At 35.3% G+C, this 21,618-nt stretch overlaps 4 protein-coding genes across 4 annotated transcripts; 3 read left to right on the forward strand and 1 right to left on the reverse strand.

Moving 5' to 3' along the window:
• Nucleotides 1–202: 202 nt before the first annotated feature.
• Nucleotides 203–8,149, forward strand: LOC125197324 (Metallopeptidase M24 family protein). The gene is made up of 16 exons (XM_048096058.2): nucleotides 203–400; nucleotides 479–528; nucleotides 1,722–1,782; nucleotides 2,226–2,321; nucleotides 2,410–2,559; nucleotides 3,018–3,149; nucleotides 4,240–4,367; nucleotides 4,508–4,550; nucleotides 4,766–4,849; nucleotides 5,725–5,766; nucleotides 6,209–6,279; nucleotides 7,060–7,113; nucleotides 7,201–7,306; nucleotides 7,419–7,487; nucleotides 7,610–7,753; nucleotides 7,833–8,149. Exons 1-16 carry the CDS (start codon nucleotides 263–265, stop codon nucleotides 7,962–7,964), a joined length of 1,500 nt encoding a protein of 499 aa, XP_047952015.2. The 5' UTR covers nucleotides 203–262; the 3' UTR covers nucleotides 7,965–8,149.
• Nucleotides 8,150–9,376: 1,227 nt separating this feature from the next.
• On the forward strand, nucleotides 9,377–12,046 carry PRMT11 (arginine methyltransferase 11). Its single transcript, XM_048094938.2, has 9 exons — nucleotides 9,377–9,751; nucleotides 9,838–9,848; nucleotides 9,952–10,107; nucleotides 10,365–10,428; nucleotides 10,531–10,673; nucleotides 10,824–10,911; nucleotides 11,004–11,119; nucleotides 11,220–11,370; nucleotides 11,604–12,046. Exons 1-9 carry the CDS (start codon nucleotides 9,511–9,513, stop codon nucleotides 11,807–11,809), a joined length of 1,176 nt encoding a protein of 391 aa, XP_047950895.2. The 5' UTR covers nucleotides 9,377–9,510; the 3' UTR covers nucleotides 11,810–12,046.
• A 481-nt stretch (nucleotides 12,047–12,527) lies between these two features.
• LOC125192858 (heavy metal-associated isoprenylated plant protein 8-like) lies at nucleotides 12,528–13,553 on the reverse strand. Its single transcript, XM_089070220.1, has 4 exons — nucleotides 13,427–13,553; nucleotides 13,189–13,355; nucleotides 12,891–12,978; nucleotides 12,528–12,798 (listed from the first exon to the last, which is right to left on the reverse strand). The coding sequence occupies exons 1-4, from the start codon at nucleotides 13,551–13,553 to the stop codon at nucleotides 12,560–12,562; spliced, it is 621 nt and encodes a 206-aa protein (XP_088926346.1). The 3' UTR covers nucleotides 12,528–12,559.
• Nucleotides 13,554–16,338: 2,785 nt separating this feature from the next.
• On the forward strand, nucleotides 16,339–20,634 carry LOC125194051 (putative disease resistance RPP8-like protein 2). Its single transcript, XM_089057252.1, has 3 exons — nucleotides 16,339–17,534; nucleotides 18,450–20,217; nucleotides 20,314–20,634. Exons 1-2 carry the CDS (start codon nucleotides 16,538–16,540, stop codon nucleotides 20,180–20,182), a joined length of 2,730 nt encoding a protein of 909 aa, XP_088913378.1. The 5' UTR covers nucleotides 16,339–16,537; the 3' UTR covers nucleotides 20,183–20,217; nucleotides 20,314–20,634.
• Nucleotides 20,635–21,618: the final 984 nt, after the last annotated feature.

The following is a 21,618-nucleotide window of genomic DNA, read 5'->3' on the forward strand; positions in this document are numbered from 1 at the left end:
TTTTAATGTAAAATTGACTTAAAAAGAATACGTTTAAACAACAAATATTGTCCGCAAGGTATTTTTCATCAATTAATTCATGCATAATTTCCCTTAAAATCATAGATTATAATAGATGTATAAAAATATTAATGTTATGGTATAATCATAATGATTTTTTTAAAATATGGAATTACTAATAAAAAATTTGTCAAAAATAAACTGACTTAGAGAAGAATGTTGCATAGTTGCTAAGAAAAACAGAAACAAAAGGGGATCTCCGATGGGTTCTCCGTCGTCTCTTTCGCCGCCGGAGGTGCCGATGCAGCTACACGTAGCAAACCGCAACAAGCTCCTAGACTCATTCCGCGATCATCTCTCCATCTCCTCTCGCAATCTCCACGGCTTCATCCTTCTCCAGGTACTGTGACGTCTTCCTTCCCTATTTTATTCAGACTGCTACTTGTATCAGTTGATGACCTAGCTTTCAATTTGATAGGGCGGCGAAGAGCAGAATCGCCACTGCACCGATCATATCGAATTGTTCAGGTACTTCGTTTGATTCCGGTTTTTTGTTGTGTGTTTCTTATCCCCCATATGCGTTGATGTGCTAGCTAGTATATTGTGGAGATGAAGTCTAGAGAAAGAGATGAATTGGCAAGTAATTTTACTATGTTAGTACTCCAGTTATGCTGCGGTTCGACTCTCTTTCATAATATGCTCTTACAAATAATTAAAGCAGCAATATAAATGTTATCTACAATAAGGAACACATGTGATTAGCTTATAGTACGGAGTATTATTCTTATCAATAGATTCTCACTCAAAGTAAACACACCCTCGTCGTATCAGTTCTCTCAAAAAAGAAAAAGAAAAAATCATATCAGTTGAAGACATTTCAGCTAAAGTTATTGATCAATCTGGAAAAAAGAAGAAACTATCATTTTTAAGATTCGTCCTAGGTGTTTGAAGCAGGGTGTATGTGAATCATCAAGCTGTAAGTTGGTTTGATGCAGTTCCACAAAATTTTATTTTTTAATCGAGATAGAAAATCTTAGTTCCTCACAGTCAGAGCAGAGAAGCAAGTCCTCAAGGCATATTTCAACCATCTTATTCATCTCTGAGAAGAACAGCACTGATGCTCACAGCATCCCTAGTAGTAACTGAGCACCAATCATATATTCATAGATAGCTCTAGAATGGAGTCATTTGGAAACTCCAGCTTGTGTTATACGGTGCTACTACCACACCATGTAGAACCCCATATCCTCATGATTTTCGATCAAGGTAGAATTGATTGATTCTTAGTTCCCAAATTGACAAATTTTCGGAGAAACATGAAGATTATGAGGAGGTTATGATCCAGATTGCTTAGATTCTTTTAATCCAGCCCGATTGACTGCCATACTCCTCTAGGACTTGCTTCACAAAAATCTAAGTGTTCAGTTGGTGTGAGGATTCTTTAGACCCTAAATCACTAACAAACTAGGGTGAGAATTATCCAGATCATACCCGTGTTTTCTCCACTTCAAATGAAGAACAACTGATCTATTTTGCAGCTACTTGCACTAACAAGCTTCAAAATCCTGTATGTGCATGCATGATTAGTCATAAAGCCAAGTATTATGTTTGGTGCTTTAGGTCAACCTTTCTTTGTTTTCAATTAAACTATTACAGCAGGTGGCCGTTTTATGTATATCACAAATTCCTAATTCATAACCCTTAATCTTATTGATCACCAGGCAGGAGAGCTATTTTGCTTACTTGTTTGGAGTGCAAGAACCCGGTTTCTATGGAGCTATTGTAAGTTCATTTAAGCTTATCTTTTCAATTAAATATGAAATATCAGAAGTAATGGGTACATGGATGTCAAAACTACTGACTGAAAATAACTGTATTTTGGTGTAATGCTGTAGTATTTTCATCTTACTCCCTGAGCTGGTAGATTTTGCAACCCTCATGGATCTAAAGCATGAGCAGTAACCCGGGGAGATTAGTGTTATGTGATTGAATTATATTTTTGAAGTTGAAGTTGAAGTTGTGCAACAACAACTAAGTCATTTTTTCTGGTTCCTCTGTTTTACTATGCTGGAAAAGCTTGCAAAATTGAGCTACTTTCATCTCTTTTATAGTTTGAGATGTGCAAAACTACCTTTTTATCATGAGTTGACTTTCTCTACATTTATTTAATATTGAATAAATATCTTGTGAAAAGTAAGCTTACTGCTATGCATTTTGAAACGAAGGATATAGCAAGTGGAGACTCAATACTCTTTGCTCCAAGATTGCCTGCTGATTATGCAGTTTGGTTGGGAGAAATTAAGCCAACTTCATATTTCAAGGTGATTATACTCTAAGTATGCTCTTAATTCGAATGGTGAATATAATGAGGACTATTGGGTCTATAGCATTTATATTCGTCCTTTGCAGGAAAGCTACAAGGTTAGCTCTGTATATTACACTGATGAGATTGCAAAAGTTCTGAATCAGCAATACCGAGGACCAGGAAAACCGTTGCTTTATCTCCTGCATGGGCTCAACACTGATAGTAACAACTTTTCCAAGCCAGCACATTTTGAGGTATTATCATTTTCATTGAAATAATTTTATAAGAAGAGTTCACTAACCTACATTAGTTTGGAACAAACTTCATTATATATAAAAATGCTGTATTGCATACAAACATACTTAAATCTGTGTATGTATTTTTAAGTTAACAATACTGCATCCTCTTTGAGAAAGTTCAATCTAGATTTGAATGACATTCTCAAACATTGTGGCTCCTCATGAATCATTACATGTTTTTAAAACCTATATAAATATATGGTCATTCGTGGACAAACATATACAGTACATATACATATATTCATTGGAGTAGTTTAATTTGCTAAAAATGTGAAAACAAAGTACTGTTTAGTGCTACTAGGTATAATCATTAAGCTGTGCAAAGTTTGTGGAGAATAAAAAAGTTTTAACAACCTTACATGGTTACTACTATCTACATAGCAATTATTGACTTTAAGCTTATCTTTTCTCAGGGGATTGACAATTTTGAGACAGACCTAAATGCTTTACATCCTATTCTGACTGAATGCCGTGTCTTAAAGTCAGCCTTTGAGCTTGCTGTGATCCAGTTTGCCAATGATATCAGCTCTGAAGCTCATGTTGAGGTTTACAATCTTGAACCTTACAATCTTAAGCTTATTTATTTCTTTGTTTTTTTTCTATTTTTGTTTTATTGACTCACTAAAATATTATGTATTCTTCAATCTTGGACATTATGATTTGCATTCCTAACTGAGATCATAGTGAAGGAAGGCCTAGTCAAGTATTGGTGGCAATTTCCGAAAGTAACTTCGGTGCATGATTATATGCAAAATGGTCATTTACTCTCGCTCACCTTTTCTGTTTTTTAATGGGATGAGATTTAGAATAGCCTCCTAAAAGTGTATCTTGAATACAGGTTGTGATTTGTTGGAAAAATTTCTTGTCTTAGAAAATCATCATCATTGCCTAAAGCTCAACCAGGGAGAGATATAGGAATTCGGATTATTTATTGCATTTGAAGAAGCATCATTTTAATCACTATTAATTTGCATTTCATATCATGATACTGAGGAGAAGCATTTAACACATCTACTTGGTACATAATTTTATGCACTTCAATACATACTATTACATAATTTTTAACTATTAAGGAAAATTCTATTTCCCATATAATGGCTGTCTTGGACCTTTGTCATATGTTATTATTGGAGACAGTTGATTCACCTTTAAATCATCAATCCAGATATTTCCTCTCGTTGTTCCTTTTGCAGGTTTTTGAACTGCTTATTGTTTTGTCTTAAATGAAAACCCAAATTTTAGCCTCCATGGCATTTCTCATTTGGTTGGGTGTTTGAACAGCTATGGTTTTGGCATTCCTTAAATGAAGATGTCCAAGTTCTGAATCTGCTGTTTTGAACTCATGAGAACATAAGTAATTTTTTCGATATTTATTTCATCATCTACAGTCATCTACGAAAGTAACTAAAACGAAAGTCTATATCCAATTTGATTTTGTTCAACTAATGGATTTGGTAGTTATTTGTGATTTGAAGTGGGAAATGTGCTCTCAACATATAGTGATAGGTAAGATAACAAAAGAACTGTTTCCTATCTTGTTACGATATGTGAAACAATACATTTTCATGTTTTTATGTTTAAATTGGTTCCTAATGGAGGAAGGTATTTGACTTAGTTTTACGTCATTTTATGTAGGTTATGAGGAAAACAAAAGTAGGTATGAAAGAATATCAATTAGAAAGTATGTTTCTTCATCACACATACATGTATGGTGGATGTAGACACTGTTCGTACACTTGTATATGTGCAACTGGCAGCAACAGGTATGCTTTCCTTATTTTTTGTATGATATTTATGTATAACAAGGATTGGTTTATGGTTTTCCAAAAAAAAAAAAAACTTTCCTTACTCAGTAGTGTATTGCTTGCGTTGTTAGCTTACAATTTAGTTTTTCTTATTACAGTTCTGTGCTACACTATGGACATGCTGCAGCTCCCAACGACAGGGTATGTTAAGCTGGATGTTTATACATCTGAAGCATTATGCACTAGATAGTGATTTTGTTTGCATGTCATTGGTGATAATGATTTCTTCTGTTTTGTTGGGAGTTTAGTGAAAAAACATGTGAATAACAATACACAACTGACATTATATGATTGTTTCCATGGGAGGTTGATTCTCATTTCTAAGACCATACTTGTTTGGTTGTTTTCTTATTAAGATCTTTGAAGATGGAGATATGGCACTGCTTGACATGGGAGCTGAATACCATTTTTATGGTTCTGATATTACTTGTTCTTTTCCGGTGAGCATGGGTAGCCATATACACTGCATGCTATATTGCTATTGCGGATGTTCTTATATATATGCAAGTTAAACATAAAACAATGTGTTGAGTTTTGTGTGTAAATGTTGGATGCTATCTAACTAATAATAATATAGTAGTAATATTCTAAAACATGTCAAAGTGAGTGTCTTGTTTTCTGACAACACAACTGAGTATTTATTATCCCAATTCGGGCATCTCACGAAGTTCAGGAACACTGCTTTAGTTCAATCTTTAGAATTAAGAAGTTATGCCATGAACAGAATGTTTAACACACATCAGAATTTCTTTTGAAACTATAATTTTATCCACAATCAAGCTCGATATACACTTCTCAGTTTAGTACTCATGTGATGTGGTGGTTAAATAAATAAATATGCACACCATTACGCAAGTTTTCAATATAGATAGATTCTGGTCCAGGTGACCCACATATACATTTTTATCAGTGTTACGATGTGACATAAATATTCAGGGCAGAGCCAAAATCAATCTTTTTTCTTGCACATACTTGCTAGAAATGTATTTATTCCAATACAATGCCAGTTTTTTGGTACTTCTTGAATTTTTTCATGTATATAAACCAGTGCCATGGAGATTCTTGGTTGAAGTTTTCCTGCAAATTTGATTTTGAATATAACTTTTAACAGCATGCTGTATTCTCAATTGAAGGATCCTACTCATGTTTCTTTCGTCTGTTTTGTATTGTTCTGTGTCTTCACTTGTTAGTAGTCTTCACTCTATTAAAGCTGAAAGATTATTTTTTTATTGATTGTCTTTGAGAACCTCTTGTTTTTCCACAAGCTTGTTTATTTCTTGTTTAGTGATTTTTACAAATCTGATTGCACATGCAGGTCAACGGAAAGTTTACTGATGATCAATCACTTATATATAATGTGAGTACTGTTACTTATCTGTAGATATATGTACAAAAATGCATAGACAGTTCATGAATTCCTACACCGCATAGCTTTTAAAATTTCTACTTTAAGCATTTAATTAATATTCAAATGGCTTTTGAGTCCTAACAACATGCATAGGCATGCCAACTACAAGAGTACAGGCTTTTGGATTTTGTCATTTGTTCCTATAATTCACAAAAAGAAGCTGAGCGAAGAAGAGAATGATATTCTGCAGAATGCAATATGCTCGTTTTTTCATTTAGTCAAATGCCAATGATGATTTATTGTGCTGGAAAAGATTACTAAATTCAACACTTTGTGTCACTGTTGGATATGTTCTAAAAGTCCTGTATAAGAAGAATATAGTCATACATTTTCTTCCAGAAAAATATTTGGCTGAAGCATAATAATCTTTTGCTTATTTCTTCATTTGCAGGCTGTTCTTCTTGCACATGATGCTGTCATATCCAATATGCGACCAGGAGTAAGCTGGGTTGATATGCACATGTAAGAAACTCAAGTTAGGCTGTCAGAGAAAAACCAAATCAAATTAGGATGACCAATGGTTTAATATCATTTCTTCTAGATATAAGGTATCGTATTTGTAGTAAAATTGAAAGGAGGACTTTGATTGGAATTTGGCAAGAAGATAATGTCAGCGATATCTGAAATAAAGTTGGAGAAGGCCACAAAAAGAATTACTAATTGCGCATGCAATAACTTCATAAAAGTGATATAGCTATGGACTGTGTTTACATGCGCCAAAATAAGGAAATGATGAAAATTGTGTGACTTCCAAGGAAGTGGCTATCTGGTTACTCCTTTGAATTTCATGATTTATTTAATTCCCTTTTCAAATTTACTAAAAGTTAACTCAATCCAGATACCATTTCTAGGTTAGCCAGAATATCTTGATACACCGTCTCTTCACTAGGTTTAGCATATGGCAGTATAATAAAAGGTCGATAATAGCACTTGGAACAGGATTGTTCCTGCTGGTTTTCTCCAGTCTCTCTACCAAAAACTTTCGAGATTCCCACTACCTCATACTGCTCTATATTCTCTAGAGAAGCTCATGGGAAGATGAAAGGAACAGATAATTGTGGAATGAACTCGTCTTTGTGTTTATCACCTGGCTTTGTGTATTCATGGAAGAGTACTAGTTAAAAATATAAGTCTAGTCTTTTGTTTCTATGCGCCGACAGAATTAGCCTTACTATATAAGATATGGAGTTATACTTCTGCATTTTTTATAAAGTTTGCATCAAACATTTCCTTCATCTCCAGATTGGCTGAAAGAACTATTCTTGAGTCGTTGAAGAAAGGAAACCTCTTGTTGGGGTATGCGTGTTGTTCAGCTTTTCCTTCATATTTTCTCATTTTGCTGGACTTGATTATGATTCTCATCAAGATTGCCTGACTTTAAAGGGATGTGGATGCTATGGTTCAAGAACGGATAGGAGCTGTCTTTATACCTCACGGTCTGGGCCACCTTCTAGGAATCGATACTCATGATCCTGGCGGTTATCTAAAGGTGATCATGTTCACTACACGGACATACTTTTTATTGCTTGCAGGTGTTGGCAATTTCAAAACAATGACATGTTTGCAAGATTATTTACTCTACAGTTATTCATTTGTTACAGGGAGCCGAAAGACCGAAAGAACCTGGGTTGAAGTCTTTGCGCACCAGTCGAGAACTCCTTGAGGGAATGGTATGTATTGCTTTGCAGATGGGAAAATTTGAGTTTCTGACACACTCAGCATAATTTTTATTGAGATAGTATGTAGAGTATATATATGGTATTGCTAATTGCTCGGACGTAAATTACTGCAGGTGATAACAGTAGAACCTGGGTGTTACTTCATTGATGCCTTGCTACTTCCTGCAATGGAAAATGCACAAACGTCCAAGTTTTTCAACCGTCACGAGATCAGCAGATTCAGAGGCTTTGGTGGGGTTCGAATTGAAAGCGATGTGGTAAAGTTGCATAAATTATCTTTTTCTACTCAACCATTACTTCACATGTGCTGATGTATCTGCGGGAATATTTTTGCAGTACGTTAGCTGCGATGGTTGCGTGAACATGACCAAGTGTCCGCGGACTATAAAAGACATCGAGGCTGTGATGGCTGGCGCTCCTTGGCCAATTAACACCACAACCATTCCTTCTATCAGTTCAAGTACTTAATTAGCTTACTCCACCTACTGTTAACTTTTATATTTTCTACATATATATTTAGTGACAGTATTTCATATAGATAAAGATTTGGAGCATTCATGTGAAGTGGTGTGTAATTCTTGAATTTATCAGACTCTGATCATATTTTGTTCCTGCAGTTTCTTAATCCTGCCAAACACAACTCTTTTTGTTAACTTAGAAGGATACCAGGATGTTATTCTCTTTTTGGTTGGACAATTATTTTGAAATAAAGATTTCCTACAAAAAGTCAAAAACCACTATGACTAAAATTTTAAAAAGTGAAAAATGCATTAAAGTTTTTCCATAAGAGATGAGGAAATAAAGATTTGTGCGCATTTAATGGGTTTTAAACCTGGTCTGTATGTATATGATCGTGCTTATTTTTTACTAGTATAATTTGTACCCTCATAATATGGAAACCTTACAAGATTTTATAATATTAGAGATAATAGTCTCTAAAATTACAAACTTTAGTGAATTTTTATATAGTCCATAAAATTACAAATTTAGTTGAATTTTCGTATGGCCCCTAAAATTATAAAGTTCAACCGGATTTTCTTATTTTTTACTCCCTCCGTCCACGAATAAGAGTCCCGTTTTTCCATTTTTGTCCGTCCACGAATAAGAGTCCCGGTTCATAATTACCATAAATGGTAAAGAGACCCCACATTCCACTAGCTCATTCCACTCACATATCATTTAAAACTAATATATACAAGTGGGACCCCTATTCCACTAACTTTTTTCCACCCACTTTTCTTAATATTTCTTAAAACCCGTGCCATTTAGAAATGAGACTCTTAATCGTGGACGGAGGGAGTACAAAGTAAAAACTTGATCACAGATATCATCATACATAAAAGGTTGAAACCCCAACCCTAAGGGCTCCTCACATCCCGGTCTGGCGGTATTGTGAGAGGTGTTAGATCATGATACACAGTGACCCGCTAAGAGGAGGCTAACCGCCTCACACAAGTGTTGCAACTACACGACAGTAGTGGAATTTGATCCTTGGCCAACATACAAATCTGCCCCTCCGAAACCAACTGCGCTGTCCCTGTGGACTTGATCACTGATATCATGAATCTACACTTTGTAGCGAATTTCCAACAAATTCGATTTTCGGAAATTAAATTAGATGTGACGCGTCTGGTTATACTGTTGAACAAAACGGTCAATTTAAGAAATTTTAATACTTGAAAATGATGTCATTTTATACGTTACTTGAATTTAAAACCTTCAATTAATTTTAGCCGAAATTCAAAAATTGGGTAAACATAACTTTTTTGTGAAAATACGAAATAGTCCATGCCAACTCATATCCACTAAAGGAAAAAGAGAAAAAAAAGGAAAAAAGAAAGAAAAAGAAAGCAGATATTTTGAGGCGAGAATTGATTAAATAGAAGAGCACCATAAACCCTAATTCTCCATCCACTGAATTCCTCTCCCCCACTCTAAAACCCTACATCCCAATCCTCCGAAATCCCCTCGCCTCAAATTCTCCCCAACTCACAATTTTCGGATTATCGGAGCCATGGATGTAGGAAACAACGCCGATTCCAATGCCAGCGGGAGCTTGGCCGCCGCAGGCAACCAGCCGACGAAGATTAAGTTCCAATACGACGACGACGAAGAAGCCGAAACAATCGAAGAAGTAGCCGCCGAGAGCTCGAATCTCGATGAGGATTCCACCATGTGCGATCGGGAGGAATCCTTGGCCACCGGGGATGATAAGACCAGCGCTGATTACTACTTCGATTCCTACTCGCATTTTGGTAATTGTTTTGATTTTTTTTTGAATTTGAGGTACCAATTGATAGTTAAAGGACTAATCTTTGGTTGTTTTTGTAATTTTTTGCAGGCATCCATGAAGTGAGTACCGAATTTTGGAAGCAGAGCTGGAAGGCTGTCTCTTTATGTGTTTAAGATACTTTTTGATCTTTCAATCTGATTTTTGTAACTTTTTGTAATGCAGGAAATGCTGAAGGATGTGATTAGAACGAAAACATACCAAAATGTTATTTATAAGAATTCCTTCCTTTTCAAAGATAAAATAGTTCTTGATGTAGGTGCTGGTACTGGAATATTATCACTATTTTGTGCCAAAGCTGGTGCTAAACACGTTTATGCGGTAATGGAGCTAACTTTATTTTATACTACTATGTTGCAAGTCCATGCCTTTTTTGTTTAGTTGTTAATATTGGTGTATGTATATCTACTGTTTATAGTGAGTTAATTGCAATGAAGATGATGAATCTGGATTCTTACACCGCTGTTAGAAAAATTCAACCTAATTGGTTAGCAGAGAAAAATAGGATAAATCGATGAAAATATGCATTTTGAACTTGCTTGAAAGTGTATATCTGATTGTGTGCATTTGTGTTTAAGGTTGAATGCTCCAGCATGGCGAGTACAGCTGAGGAGATTGTAAAGCTAAATGGATATTCAAATGGTAATTCTCGTTTTGGTGTATATTTTGTGAAATCCGTGTTATTATTCAGTTATACCTTCTGATGTCTTGGATTTTTGACACCAATCTATTTTGTCATTTCAGTTGTAACTGTTCTTAAGGGGAAAATTGAGGAGATTGAGCTTCCTGTTGCTCAAGTGGATGTTATCATTTCTGAGTGGATGGGATATTTTCTAGTATATGAGAACATGTTGGACTCGGTGCTTTATGCTCGTGACAAGTGGCTGGTAAGTTGTGATTTAGTGTGATCTAAATAGCCTAATGATGTTGGTGGATAGTTTTCTGACATACAAAATATATGGCACAGAGAATACTATATTTATGTATTCTCACCAGCTCTTTACAATGTTTGATGTTTTGCTGCATTCTATTTGCAGGCCAAAGATGGAATTGTATTGCCTGACAAAGCCTCCCTTCATCTGACTGCAATTGAAGATGCCGACTACAAGGAAGACAAGATTGAATGTGAGCTTTAATCGTCTGTAATGCATGGCCCTTTCCGGGTTTCATTCTGTGTGTAGTTCTCAACATTCTTCTGCATGTTCACTCTTTTGCAGTTTGGAATAATGTATACGGGTTTAACATGAGCTGCATCAGAAAGCAAGCCATAGCAGAGCCCCTGGTAGACACTGTAGAACAGAATCAGATTGTTACCAACTGCCAAATGCTCAAGGTTGGAACTTACCTTCTGACTTCCTCGGTTTAATAATTGTTTAGGTCATGCTGCACATTGAGAGCTGCTTTCTTATATTATTGTTATTTCATGATTTCAGACCATGGACATTTCGAAGATGGATTCGGTAGATGCTTCTTTCACAGCTCCCTTTAAGCTTGTGGCTGAACGGGATGACTACATCCATGCTCTGGTTGCTTACTTTGATGTTTCTTTTACCAAATGCCATAAATTGATGGGCTTCTCTACAGGTAGGTGTTGTTACAAATCTACATTTCTAAAGCTTTTTGCGAATCTTAGTTTGCCATATTCTTACTACATCTGCTGTTTTGCATAGCTGAACTAAAGCAGTAGATAGTATTGTGCAGACTGTATCGTCCACACTTTTTTTTCCAGATTGTAGTTGTTTTTGGTTCATACTCCGGGCATAGATTGTTATCATTTTCACTTCTGCATCTGATCACAACTGTACTCTATTATATAGGACCAAAGTCTCGCGCCACTCACTGGAAACAGACGGTGTTATACCTAGAAGATGTGCTTAGCATTTGTGAAGGGGAGACATTGACAGGGACCATGACTGTAGCGCCTAACAAGAAGAATCCTCGTGACGTGGATATAACTGTTAAGTATTCACTAAATGGGAAGCACTGCCAGGTCTCAAGAACTCAACATTATAGAATGCGCTGATTTACGCGTTCCTTATGCCGGTGGAGGGGATTCAAATAGACTTCTGCTTGGTGTTCTACCGTATCTACTGTCATAGACAGAGCTTTCCATTTCTGATCACTATGTTATTTGTGTCACCAGCATGTAACATTATAGCAGTCTCTATTGTTTTCTTGAATTTTGTTATTTTTATTCAATTTTATTACCTTTGTCTCCAAACATAATTTAGTTGAAAGTTGAGTTTGATGGGTATCAAAATTACCTCTTCATTTATCAGTTGATTTTATATAATGAGAGAAAAACTATACTCCCCCTCCCTCTCTCCCAAGCTGAGTCATATTTCCATGACAATAAATAAAACATCTAATATATCTTCCTTTATTTTCTCTTTCTTCTCTCTGCTTTTTTGTCTTGTTTTGTTTTTTCTTAATTTAATCTCATGTCCAAAAGAATGCCTCAAGTAACAAGGGGCTAAATGATTATTTGTTTTATAGATTTGGGTTTGTTACACCTAGTATACATAACTCTTCTTTTCATGTAGTGTGACTTATGTTAAATTGGGCTTGATTCTGGTTATTGAACAAACCTCATCCCTAGTTAAATTTAGAGACTAAAATTGTAAGAAATACTAAAACAACAATGACTAAACTAACCTTTTCTATTTGTTCAATCTTCACATCAAATTACTTTCAAACATTCAACTTTTCTTGTTTCTAAAAATCATCATATCATCTTATTACTTTGTAACGGGGCATATGAAATTGCTAAATATTACATCAAAGAACAAGCATTAGGATTCTCATCACTAAACAATTGTGGTGCAAACACAAGTTGATGAATATCATTCAAATTTGCATCATTTTTGTCATTCTTGTTTAAATCGGTTTCCTTCAAAATCTCAGCATGCCTCCCACCTCTCTTGCTGATGAACTCCACGAGCTTCTTCGGGTCCATCGTTCCCTTCACAGTCACCTCGTTCTTCGCTACATCCGGACTCACGGTTTGCACACCTGCATATATCGTCCACAAAAAAATGATGTTGGACAAGAGTCACGAGACGAGTCAAAATTTAAGAAAGAAAGGATCGTTGATCGATGCCTACCTTCCATTTTTAGTATGCAATGCTTCACTTCATTTGCACATCCCTCACAGTGTAAGTAAACTTTCAACACTACCTCGGACACCGTTGGCTGCGAAACAAATCATCAACTATTTTTTGAGATTTTGAAGTACTATACACCAAGTTAATTTTATCAATATATTAGAGTTAAATTGTAAGGATAGTAAAGTTTTGAAATATAATCATGTAATAAAAATGGTGAGGGGCTATAGTACTCCCTTGAATTTTCATGTAATGATTTGTTTAATTTATGTCCTATTTCAATAGCTAAACTTGTTACCTCAGGTTTCTTTTCCTCTTCTTTCTTGTCTTGTTTTTTAGGAGAAATCAATTCAACATGTTTCCCACTTTTTATCCTCAACCTCTCACTAACTTTGATGGGATCTGCATTTGCTCCCTTCACTTTAACTTTATGATTCTTGGCATCAATTTCCACCCCCTCCACGTCTGCAGTTGTATCAAATTCTTACTATAGTATATGTAATTAATTCAATATTTTGTAGCTACAAAGTACAAACCTTGAAATCCACGAAGATGGTTGAGCACTTCATTTGCGCAGCCTTCACAATGAATATAAACACCCAAAACTATTACCCCTTCCTCATTGTTGTTGCCATTCTGATTATTGGTTGCTACACAAGTCATTTTTTTTGTTACTATTATATATGCAGATTAATTGTTTTGCATATGATACTTTATATATATGTGAGCTATGAGGTGTTACATGGAAAATTAGGAGTAATGCAATTCGGGTTAAAAATCTTTTCAATAATGATTGTATTATTACTATAATTTTGCAGGGTGTAAAGTAGAAAGTGATAATTAATCTTCCATTTTAAACGATCTATTACTCATTTGTGTAGTATAATTAGATTCTATAATTTGATATCCTTAAGCTGTAAATGGGATGGAGATTAATGTATTGATGTTTTTCTAAACTAAGGCTGGTTAAAATAGTAAGACCATATACTAATAGTAAGACCATATACTAATAAATTCATACTATTACTATATAACAGTAACGGAAACACAAATTGTAACCCTCTAACAAAAATAGAAATAAAATTATTAATATGAATACAGCTATCGTCTCATATAAATCATAGAAATAATCATAGATACAATTGTCATCACTCATCGCATGTATGGTGAATTAATAAGCTATTTCTAATTCGATGGAATTATACGTAGTTGAATAATTCTTTAGTCCTTATTGGCATAGAATTGAATGAAGAAGTGAAAGCAAGGTGTTTTGTGTAGGGCTGACAATTTTTGGCACGACACGATAATCCGACACGAACCTGCACGAAATTAAAGGGTTTGAGTCAAAGCTTATTGGGTTCGTGTCCTTATCGGGTCGACCCGTTAAGGACACGGAATATTCGTGTCGTGTTCGTGTCGGGTTTGGGTTACCCATTAAGAAATAATATTATAATATTATTAATTTTTATTATTTTACGAATGATGTCTTTTTTTGTTAGATTTGTTGTATTTTGTTGCTATGAATCTATTGATGTTATTGTTCATCAAATCAAATTGTATAATCAGATTTTAGATTTTGAATCGGATTTATTAATGATCAGATTCAAGATTTTTGTAACTTTTGTTAATCATGAGCAGTTGTTAATAGGTTCTTGCCGTGTTATCAGGTCGGGTAGCTATAGTGTCGTGTCATGTACATGTTGTTATCGTATCGTGTTGATCCAAGGTGGTTCGTGCCGTGTTCGGATTTGAGGGTAGCATGTCGTGTTCATATTCGGGTTGGAGTTTTCTTAACGGGTCGTATTCGTGTTTGTCCTTATTGAGTCGTGTCGTTCACAGGTTGACCGGATAACGACCTGTACGTCCCCTAATTAAGAGCTTATTAGTCTTTTATTTGTTCAATTATAAGATACTTTATTAGATAATCCATTTAACTAACCAACTCACAAACAATGAATTTTAGAAATTTTGAATTGAGGGCGTGAATATTATGATACTCCCTCCATCCCACAAGAATATGTACTCATTTTTTTTAGTCCGTTCTACAAAAATATACACTTATAATTTAAAAACTTATTCTCTGCTAATAATACTTTAATTATTTTTTTTTCTCTAGTTCTCTCTTATTTGAAGAGAGTTAGGTAGAATAATAGCTCGTTTCGAAGTAACAAATTTGTAAGAATTAGCCGGTGTCTCTGAAGTAGAGGTGGCCAAACCCAACCGGACCGCCGGTTCCCAACCGGCGGGTCGGAACCGGAACCAGAACCGGATGACGGTTCCGGTTCGAAATCCGGTTTCATGGTTATTACGGGCCGGTTACAGTTCAAAAAATACGCAACCGGAACCGGCGGTTAACCCGGTTAACCGAGTAACCAACGGTTAACCGGAAATATGTAGCCGTTTGCCGGTAGGTTCCTAGGGTTGCAGGCGTAGGTCTGAAAAAGGTCGAAAAACCGCCGGTTTGTGTCAGAAAACCGGCGGTTGCTGACACAAAACCGCCGGTTCCCGACGATTCAGGGCTAGGGTTCAGGTGTAGGCGTAGGGTTGCAGCGTAGGGTCTGAAAAGGCGTCGGGAACCGCCGGTTTTGGTCAGAAAACCGGCCCGTAACTATAAGATTAAAAAAAAGAAAAGAACCGGAACCGGCCCCGAAACCGCCGGAACCGCTGAAAAACCGGCGGTTAGTAACCGGAACCGGAACCTGCGGTAACCGGTGGTTAAACCGGAACCGGATAACCGATATCCGGGCCAGTTACGGTTCCACCATTCGACGAACCGGAACCGGCGATTTTTGAACCGTGGCAACGTCTACTCTGAAGTCATCTGTTTCATTTTCTAATATCAGCAAAATAATCAAAACCATTTTTCTTAAGACGTGGTCGTCTTTGAATTTAATAAGCTGTCCCACTTCACGTGACTTGAACGTGGTATAATAATTCAATATTAGTCTCATTCTATATTTTCTCCTTTTCCCATTAATTGGTCCTATCATTTAACTTATCACAAATTTTAAGCAATTTAATAAAAAATTGATCCTATCATTTAACTTATCACAAAATTTATGCAATTTAATAAAAAATTGGGGATACATGAATTAGTGGAACATAAAGTCTATTACTAAACTAATAAAATATAAGGATGTCAATTTGGGGATACATGAAAAAGAAAATTGGTACTCCCTCCGCCCTCAAATAGTATGAACTTTGGATTTGACACGGATTTTAATGTATTATTGGTAAAGTAAGAGAAAGATTAATAAAGAAAGTTTTTAAGTGTTAAGGAAGAATGTGTCTCATCTATAAATCTTTGTAGAGAGAGTTTCCAAAATTAGAATGTTTATAAGATGAATAAAAAAGTAAATAGTGCATACTCTTCAGGTACAGAGGGAGTATTGATGTGGACGGGGGAGTATCAATAAAGCCACAAAAAGATTATCCTTACCGATCACATTGTGAATGCTGCTATCCTCTCATTTTATATCAACAAACTTTCCAGCTTGCGGAGACTTACACACAGCTATACTCTCATTTCAAATCAACATGTTTGGCTCTCTGCATTCATGTGGAACTCTCTTGCATAGATTACACAATATGTAATCTATCAAAAGAAGTGCTAACAAAGAAAGAAACAGAAAAAAGTAGTAGAATTAATGGCTGATGCTGTTGCGAATGTGTTTATGGAAACCCTTCGTGATTTGGTGGCTGAAGAAACTAAGTTTTTGCTTGGTGTGGGCGCTGATGTTGACAAAGTTAAACGAGATCTGGAAAGCGTACATGCTTTGCTGATGAAAGCAGACAGAGAGAGACATGATTCTCCAATTCTAAAGACTTACATTCACCAACTCAAAGATCTTGCGTTCAAAGCTGAGAATCTTCTTGAAACGTATGCAGTTGAAGTTCAATCCAAAAGAGGGTTGAGGAGCCTCAAGCACAAATTTCGAAGGTACTTTTGCATCATGAGTGAGTGTTACAGTGTCCACGAAGTTGGGAAGGAGGCTTGCGACATAATACCTGCCCTCGACCAACTCGCTAAAGAGTTAAAGTCGGAGTTGGATCAACAAGGCTCATCATCGCATTCGAACCAGGAAGCTGAGCAGCAACGTCTGTTGAGACAGACGTATGCTCATGAGGTTGACCATGATTTCGTGGGCATGGAGAAAGACATCAAGCTTTTGGTCTCCAAGGTGAAGGATTCAACCAGAAGGAGACGAGTAGTGAAGATATTTGGCATGGGTGGTCTCGGAAAAACTACTCTCGCCAGAAAGGTTTACAACCACGAAGACCTCCAATCTTATGCCCGAGCATGGGTTTGCATCACTCAACAGTTTCAACCGAATGCAATTCTCGGCGAGATTTTGAAACAATTTGATAGCAGCGTACAAATTGGTGGCATGGGAGATCGTGAATTGGTGACAAAAATTCATAGTTTATTGGAGGTGAAAAGGAAATGTCTGGTCGTGATAGATGATATATGGGAAGATGTTCATTGGGAGATCATAAGGCAAGCTTTTCCGGTGAATTGTGATGTGATTCTCACTACTCGTAATGAGGATATTGCTAATCAACAATCCGAAACTCACAAGCTGGAATTTCTGACAGAGGGCGAAGGTTGGACTTTACTTCAAAAAGTAGCAGATATTTCTCCAGGTCAGAAGTTTTAACTATTGAATATTGCATTTTTGAATATGTTTGGCTGGTCGGTGTTTCATGCGTTATTTTGTTAGAAATTTAGAGGATACTTAGAAGTAGGGGTGAACATTCAATTTTTGATTAACTTTTTTTTTTACCAAATCAGGACATATCAAAAGATTAATTTTTTTATAAAATTTCAAATCGAATCGAACCAAATTATCAAAAAACTGAAATCTGAACATAAAAAACTGATCCAAACAAATAAAAGAGTAACTTATTAGGGTAAAGAAATATTTATACTATTAGTTAATAATGTAATAGCGAGTAGTATTGATTTATGTGAATCAATAAAACGAGGGAGATAAATATAAAATCTAAAGCACTATTTAAATTGGTTATTTTTACGATCAACATTTAAATATATGGAAAATGCCCGCTAAAATTTGTGATTTTAGAGAAATATCTGCCCTTAAACATACATAATTTGATACTTAGAATTTGTGTAATCCAGGCCTTAGGTACTATGAGGAGTGAGCAAATTATTATAAATTGAAATAGCCTAATGAAACTAAATATAAATATTAAAGGGTAAATAATATAATTGAAATAGCCTTATGAAACTAAATACAAATATTAAAGGGTAAATTATTACTATAATTGAAATAGCCTAATTGAATTGATTATATAATTCAATAAAGTAATTAATGGTGAGTGAAACAGATTTATAATGACTCAAATAAAATGAAGAAAATATAAACAAAATCTAATGAACTATTTTAACATTTTTTGTTTTTACTGATCTTAATTTGTAAGACTGAGTAGGACTAGAAATTTCTCTAGAGCACTATTAAATTTTATTCTTATTGTTATTTTGTATCATACTAAGATTAAATAAATATATATCCAATCTTATTTTGTATATTGTGGCAGATGACCCGGATTTAAAATCATTTGAAGATATTGGAAGAAAAATTGTATCAAAGTGTGAAGGGTTACCACTATCACTTTGTGTTATTGCAGGGATTTTGCGCAATAAATTACACACCGAATGGATAGAGGTAAATCTGAACATGGAATCACATTTGAAGCATGAAAAAGGTGTTGGAAAATACGAAAGAGTAAATCAGGTTTTGGAGTTGAGCTACAATGCCTTACCTTATTATTTGAAACCATGCTTTCTCTATTTAGCATGTTTTCCCGAGGATCACAAGATTGATAGAGAGAAACTGTATTTATTGTGGATGGCGGAAGGCTTCATTTCCTTCCAAGATAAAGAAGCTAATGAGACTCTAAGAGATGTGGCTCAAAGATATCTAATAGAACTTCGTATGAGGTGTATGGTTCAACTGCATGATGAAGCTGACACCTTCACTCTACTTGAGAAATTTGATTCGTGTGGGCTTCATGATTTAATGCATGATCTCTGTTCTTCTAAAGCAGAAAAGGAAGAGTTTCTGATGCGCATTGATGCTTTCAAATATCTGACCGACATTCTTTTACCAACTCGAATAGCCATCAGTTATGAACCCAGTAGTAACCCAAGTATAGATGGGTTAAAGGAAGTTAGAGGTCTTAGATCTTTTATTGTTCTCCAAAAATGCAGATATCCTGAACCAAAAATGGGCTTCAAAGAGAGTATGGTTAACTTTAAGATGTCGCAATACTTGAGGATATTTGTGGTAGAAGGTTGTGAGTTTGAAGGGGGAAAATTACCAAGCAAGGTGGGTGAACTAATTCATTTGAGATACTTGAGTTTGAGTGGTTCTAATGTAAGAGAGCTACCAAAGTCTATATGCAGCCTGCCATACTTGCAGACCTTAGATTTGCGAGTATGGTTCAGTGTTGCTATTAGATTGCCAAATGTGATATGGAAGATGAAAAGACTAAAGCATCTATTTCTCTATACTGAAATAGAAGTGATTGGAGGGGAGAAACTAAAACTAGGTGGGCTACAAGAGTTGGAGACATTAGATGGGATCAGCAGTGAGACAACTTGCATTGCAGATATCCCTACATTGATTAGTCTAAAGAAGATGCGTGTTGAAGTTCGTGATATGGATAGCCTGTTAATTGTATTGAACAACAAAAACTGCCAATTACGGGAGAGTTACCTTTCAGTTCACTTATGTGATTTCAGTTCGGAGAATGGTAGAGAGGTTTTGAATCACGGGTTGATGTCTCCTTCGTTGGTTAGTTTGAAGATACGGGACTGTAATATGGGTAGCAGTTTTCCATACTACAAACCAGAGATTTGTCAGAATTTAGTAAATTTGTGGCTTATAGATTGCAAGGTTAAGGTAGATGTGAAGGACTTTGGCAAGTATCCCATGTTGCAACACCTATGGTTAGATGACGCCGAGATGGAAGAAACATTAACTTGCCACTCAAATTCATTTCCACGACTCCAGATACTTCAATTATGGAATTTGCACAATTTAAAGGAATGGGAAGCAGAAGAAGGAGCAATGCCAAAACTTACTTTCTTGGATATTCAGGAATGCCCCAATTTGGAGAAGCTTCCAGATGGTTTGAGATTCTCCTCCTCTCTTCGAGATATGTATATCTGGAAAATGCCAAGAGAATTCATGGAGAGAGTAAATGAAGAAGATTATGGGCCATTTGTCAAGAAGTACATTGAAATGGATAGTGTCTACGAAGAATAAGCAGTGGTGGTCGATAAAAGAGGGTTGAAGCAAAGGTAATGAATTTGTGAGCATACATTCTATACATCATATACTATATAACTAAATGCTACTCCATATACCATCTTGACCTTGTGTTATTTCTCTTTCAGATGATAAAAGTTTGATTCCTGGTGAAGGCTCTCTACATTTGCTTATTCGCATTTATTGACTCAAAAACTTTCTTGATTTTGTTCATGTACTGTCATATTAATATAATAATAAGGCTCTCCAGCGCTCCTCCACGACCAACACCTGAGCCACCTACATCGGCTCCAACGCATCTGCTCTATTTTATGTCTTGTTATCGAGTCGGTTATTTATTTCCGTTCGGGTTTTCTTTGTGGTTCTTTCCCTGATCAAATTACGAGAGTCGAACTACATAGAATTAGATTTGTTTTTTCCATTATAAAAGACTCTTGTTGTTTCCTTTATTTCAATTGAGCAGAAACAACTTATGTTTTTCATACTCGAAACTCTCTTGTATCATATATCCTCGTCATATTCTACCAATTTGTTTTCTAGTTGATTGGATGTGTTTTTGTGACCCATAAATACTGCTATTGTCATATACTATTAGTATACTTTTTGTGAATGGGTGAAGTAATGTTTATTTGACTTTTTGTTCTTTCAATATAGATATAGATGTTAAACAGAGATTTGAAATAATCAAATAACCAAAAACGTATAAATCCTTGATGATTGTATTTCTTGTGTAATTTCTGTATAACTTTAATGCATACATAATGAAATCTCTAGACTTTTGCTTTTATTGGCTCAATTATTAATAGTAACATTTTGTGGAATTTGTTTATGTATTCACATATACTGATGATATTCGATGAATTATTTTTCATTGTGCATTTTTATATTCAATGAATTATTTTTCTAGTGCATTTTATAACTTAATTTCTTTTTCACTTCGAAATTATGTTTCAGTATATAATTTTCTCATTTATTTTAATCTTTTGCCACTACAATAATTACTCTCTCCGTTCCATCAAAACATATGCACTTTCCATTTCTGTCCGTTTACTTTCCATTTCCGTCCGTTTCATAAAAATATATACTAAAATTATTTTAAATAATTATTCTTCTCCTCTTTCTTATTTTACTAATTTTATTTTAATTCTATTACGTATCAATTATTCATATTTTTCATATTATTTTGAAATGGTGGGAGTATCATTTTGCCTATTAGAAGGATGGTGTCCATAGGTTTATCCCCTTCTCTACGCTCTTTTGCTACACTGCACCAAATCAACATTCTTCGACGACAATAAGGTACTATGGTGGCATTTTCGGATCATTCTCTCTTTCCGCCATCTCTTTCGATTTGAGCTAGATTTCATAGCAATTTCGTTTTGTTAGCATATAATTAAAGTTTATTAGTTGTAACCTGCACATCACATTCTATG

The sequence above is a fragment of the Salvia hispanica genome, chromosome 4 (assembly GCF_029641045.1).
Source record: "Salvia hispanica isolate PSC_SH4W2 chromosome 4, Shi_PSC_v1, whole genome shotgun sequence".
Lineage (NCBI taxonomy): Eukaryota > Viridiplantae > Streptophyta > Magnoliopsida > Lamiales > Lamiaceae > Salvia > Salvia hispanica.

Coding starts and splice junctions, on each gene's coding strand:
- LOC125197324 (XM_048096058.2), top strand. CDS start 263: ATGGGTTCTCCGTCGTCTCTTTCGCCGCCGGAGGTGCCGATGCAGCTA. Junction 529..1,721: donor GATCATATCGAATTGTTCAG/GTACTTCGTTTG, acceptor ATTGATCACCAG/GCAGGAGAGCTATTTTGCTT. Junction 2,322..2,409: donor AGCCAACTTCATATTTCAAG/GTGATTATACTC, acceptor CGTCCTTTGCAG/GAAAGCTACAAGGTTAGCTC.
- LOC125194051 (XM_089057252.1), top strand. CDS start 16,538: ATGGCTGATGCTGTTGCGAATGTGTTTATGGAAACCCTTCGTGATTTG. Junction 17,535..18,449: donor AGTAGCAGATATTTCTCCAG/GTCAGAAGTTTT, acceptor ATATTGTGGCAG/ATGACCCGGATTTAAAATCA.
- LOC125192858 (XM_089070220.1), bottom strand. CDS start 13,553: ATGACTTGTGTAGCAACCAATAATCAGAATGGCAACAACAATGAGGAA. Junction 13,356..13,426: donor CCATCTTCGTGGATTTCAAG/GTTTGTACTTTG, acceptor ATACAACTGCAG/ACGTGGAGGGGGTGGAAATT. Junction 12,979..13,188: donor AAGAGGAAAAGAAACCTGAG/GTAACAAGTTTA, acceptor TTTGTTTCGCAG/CCAACGGTGTCCGAGGTAGT.
- PRMT11 (XM_048094938.2), top strand. CDS start 9,511: ATGGATGTAGGAAACAACGCCGATTCCAATGCCAGCGGGAGCTTGGCC. Junction 10,108..10,364: donor GTGCTAAACACGTTTATGCG/GTAATGGAGCTA, acceptor TTTGTGTTTAAG/GTTGAATGCTCCAGCATGGC. Junction 10,674..10,823: donor ATGCTCGTGACAAGTGGCTG/GTAAGTTGTGAT, acceptor TTCTATTTGCAG/GCCAAAGATGGAATTGTATT.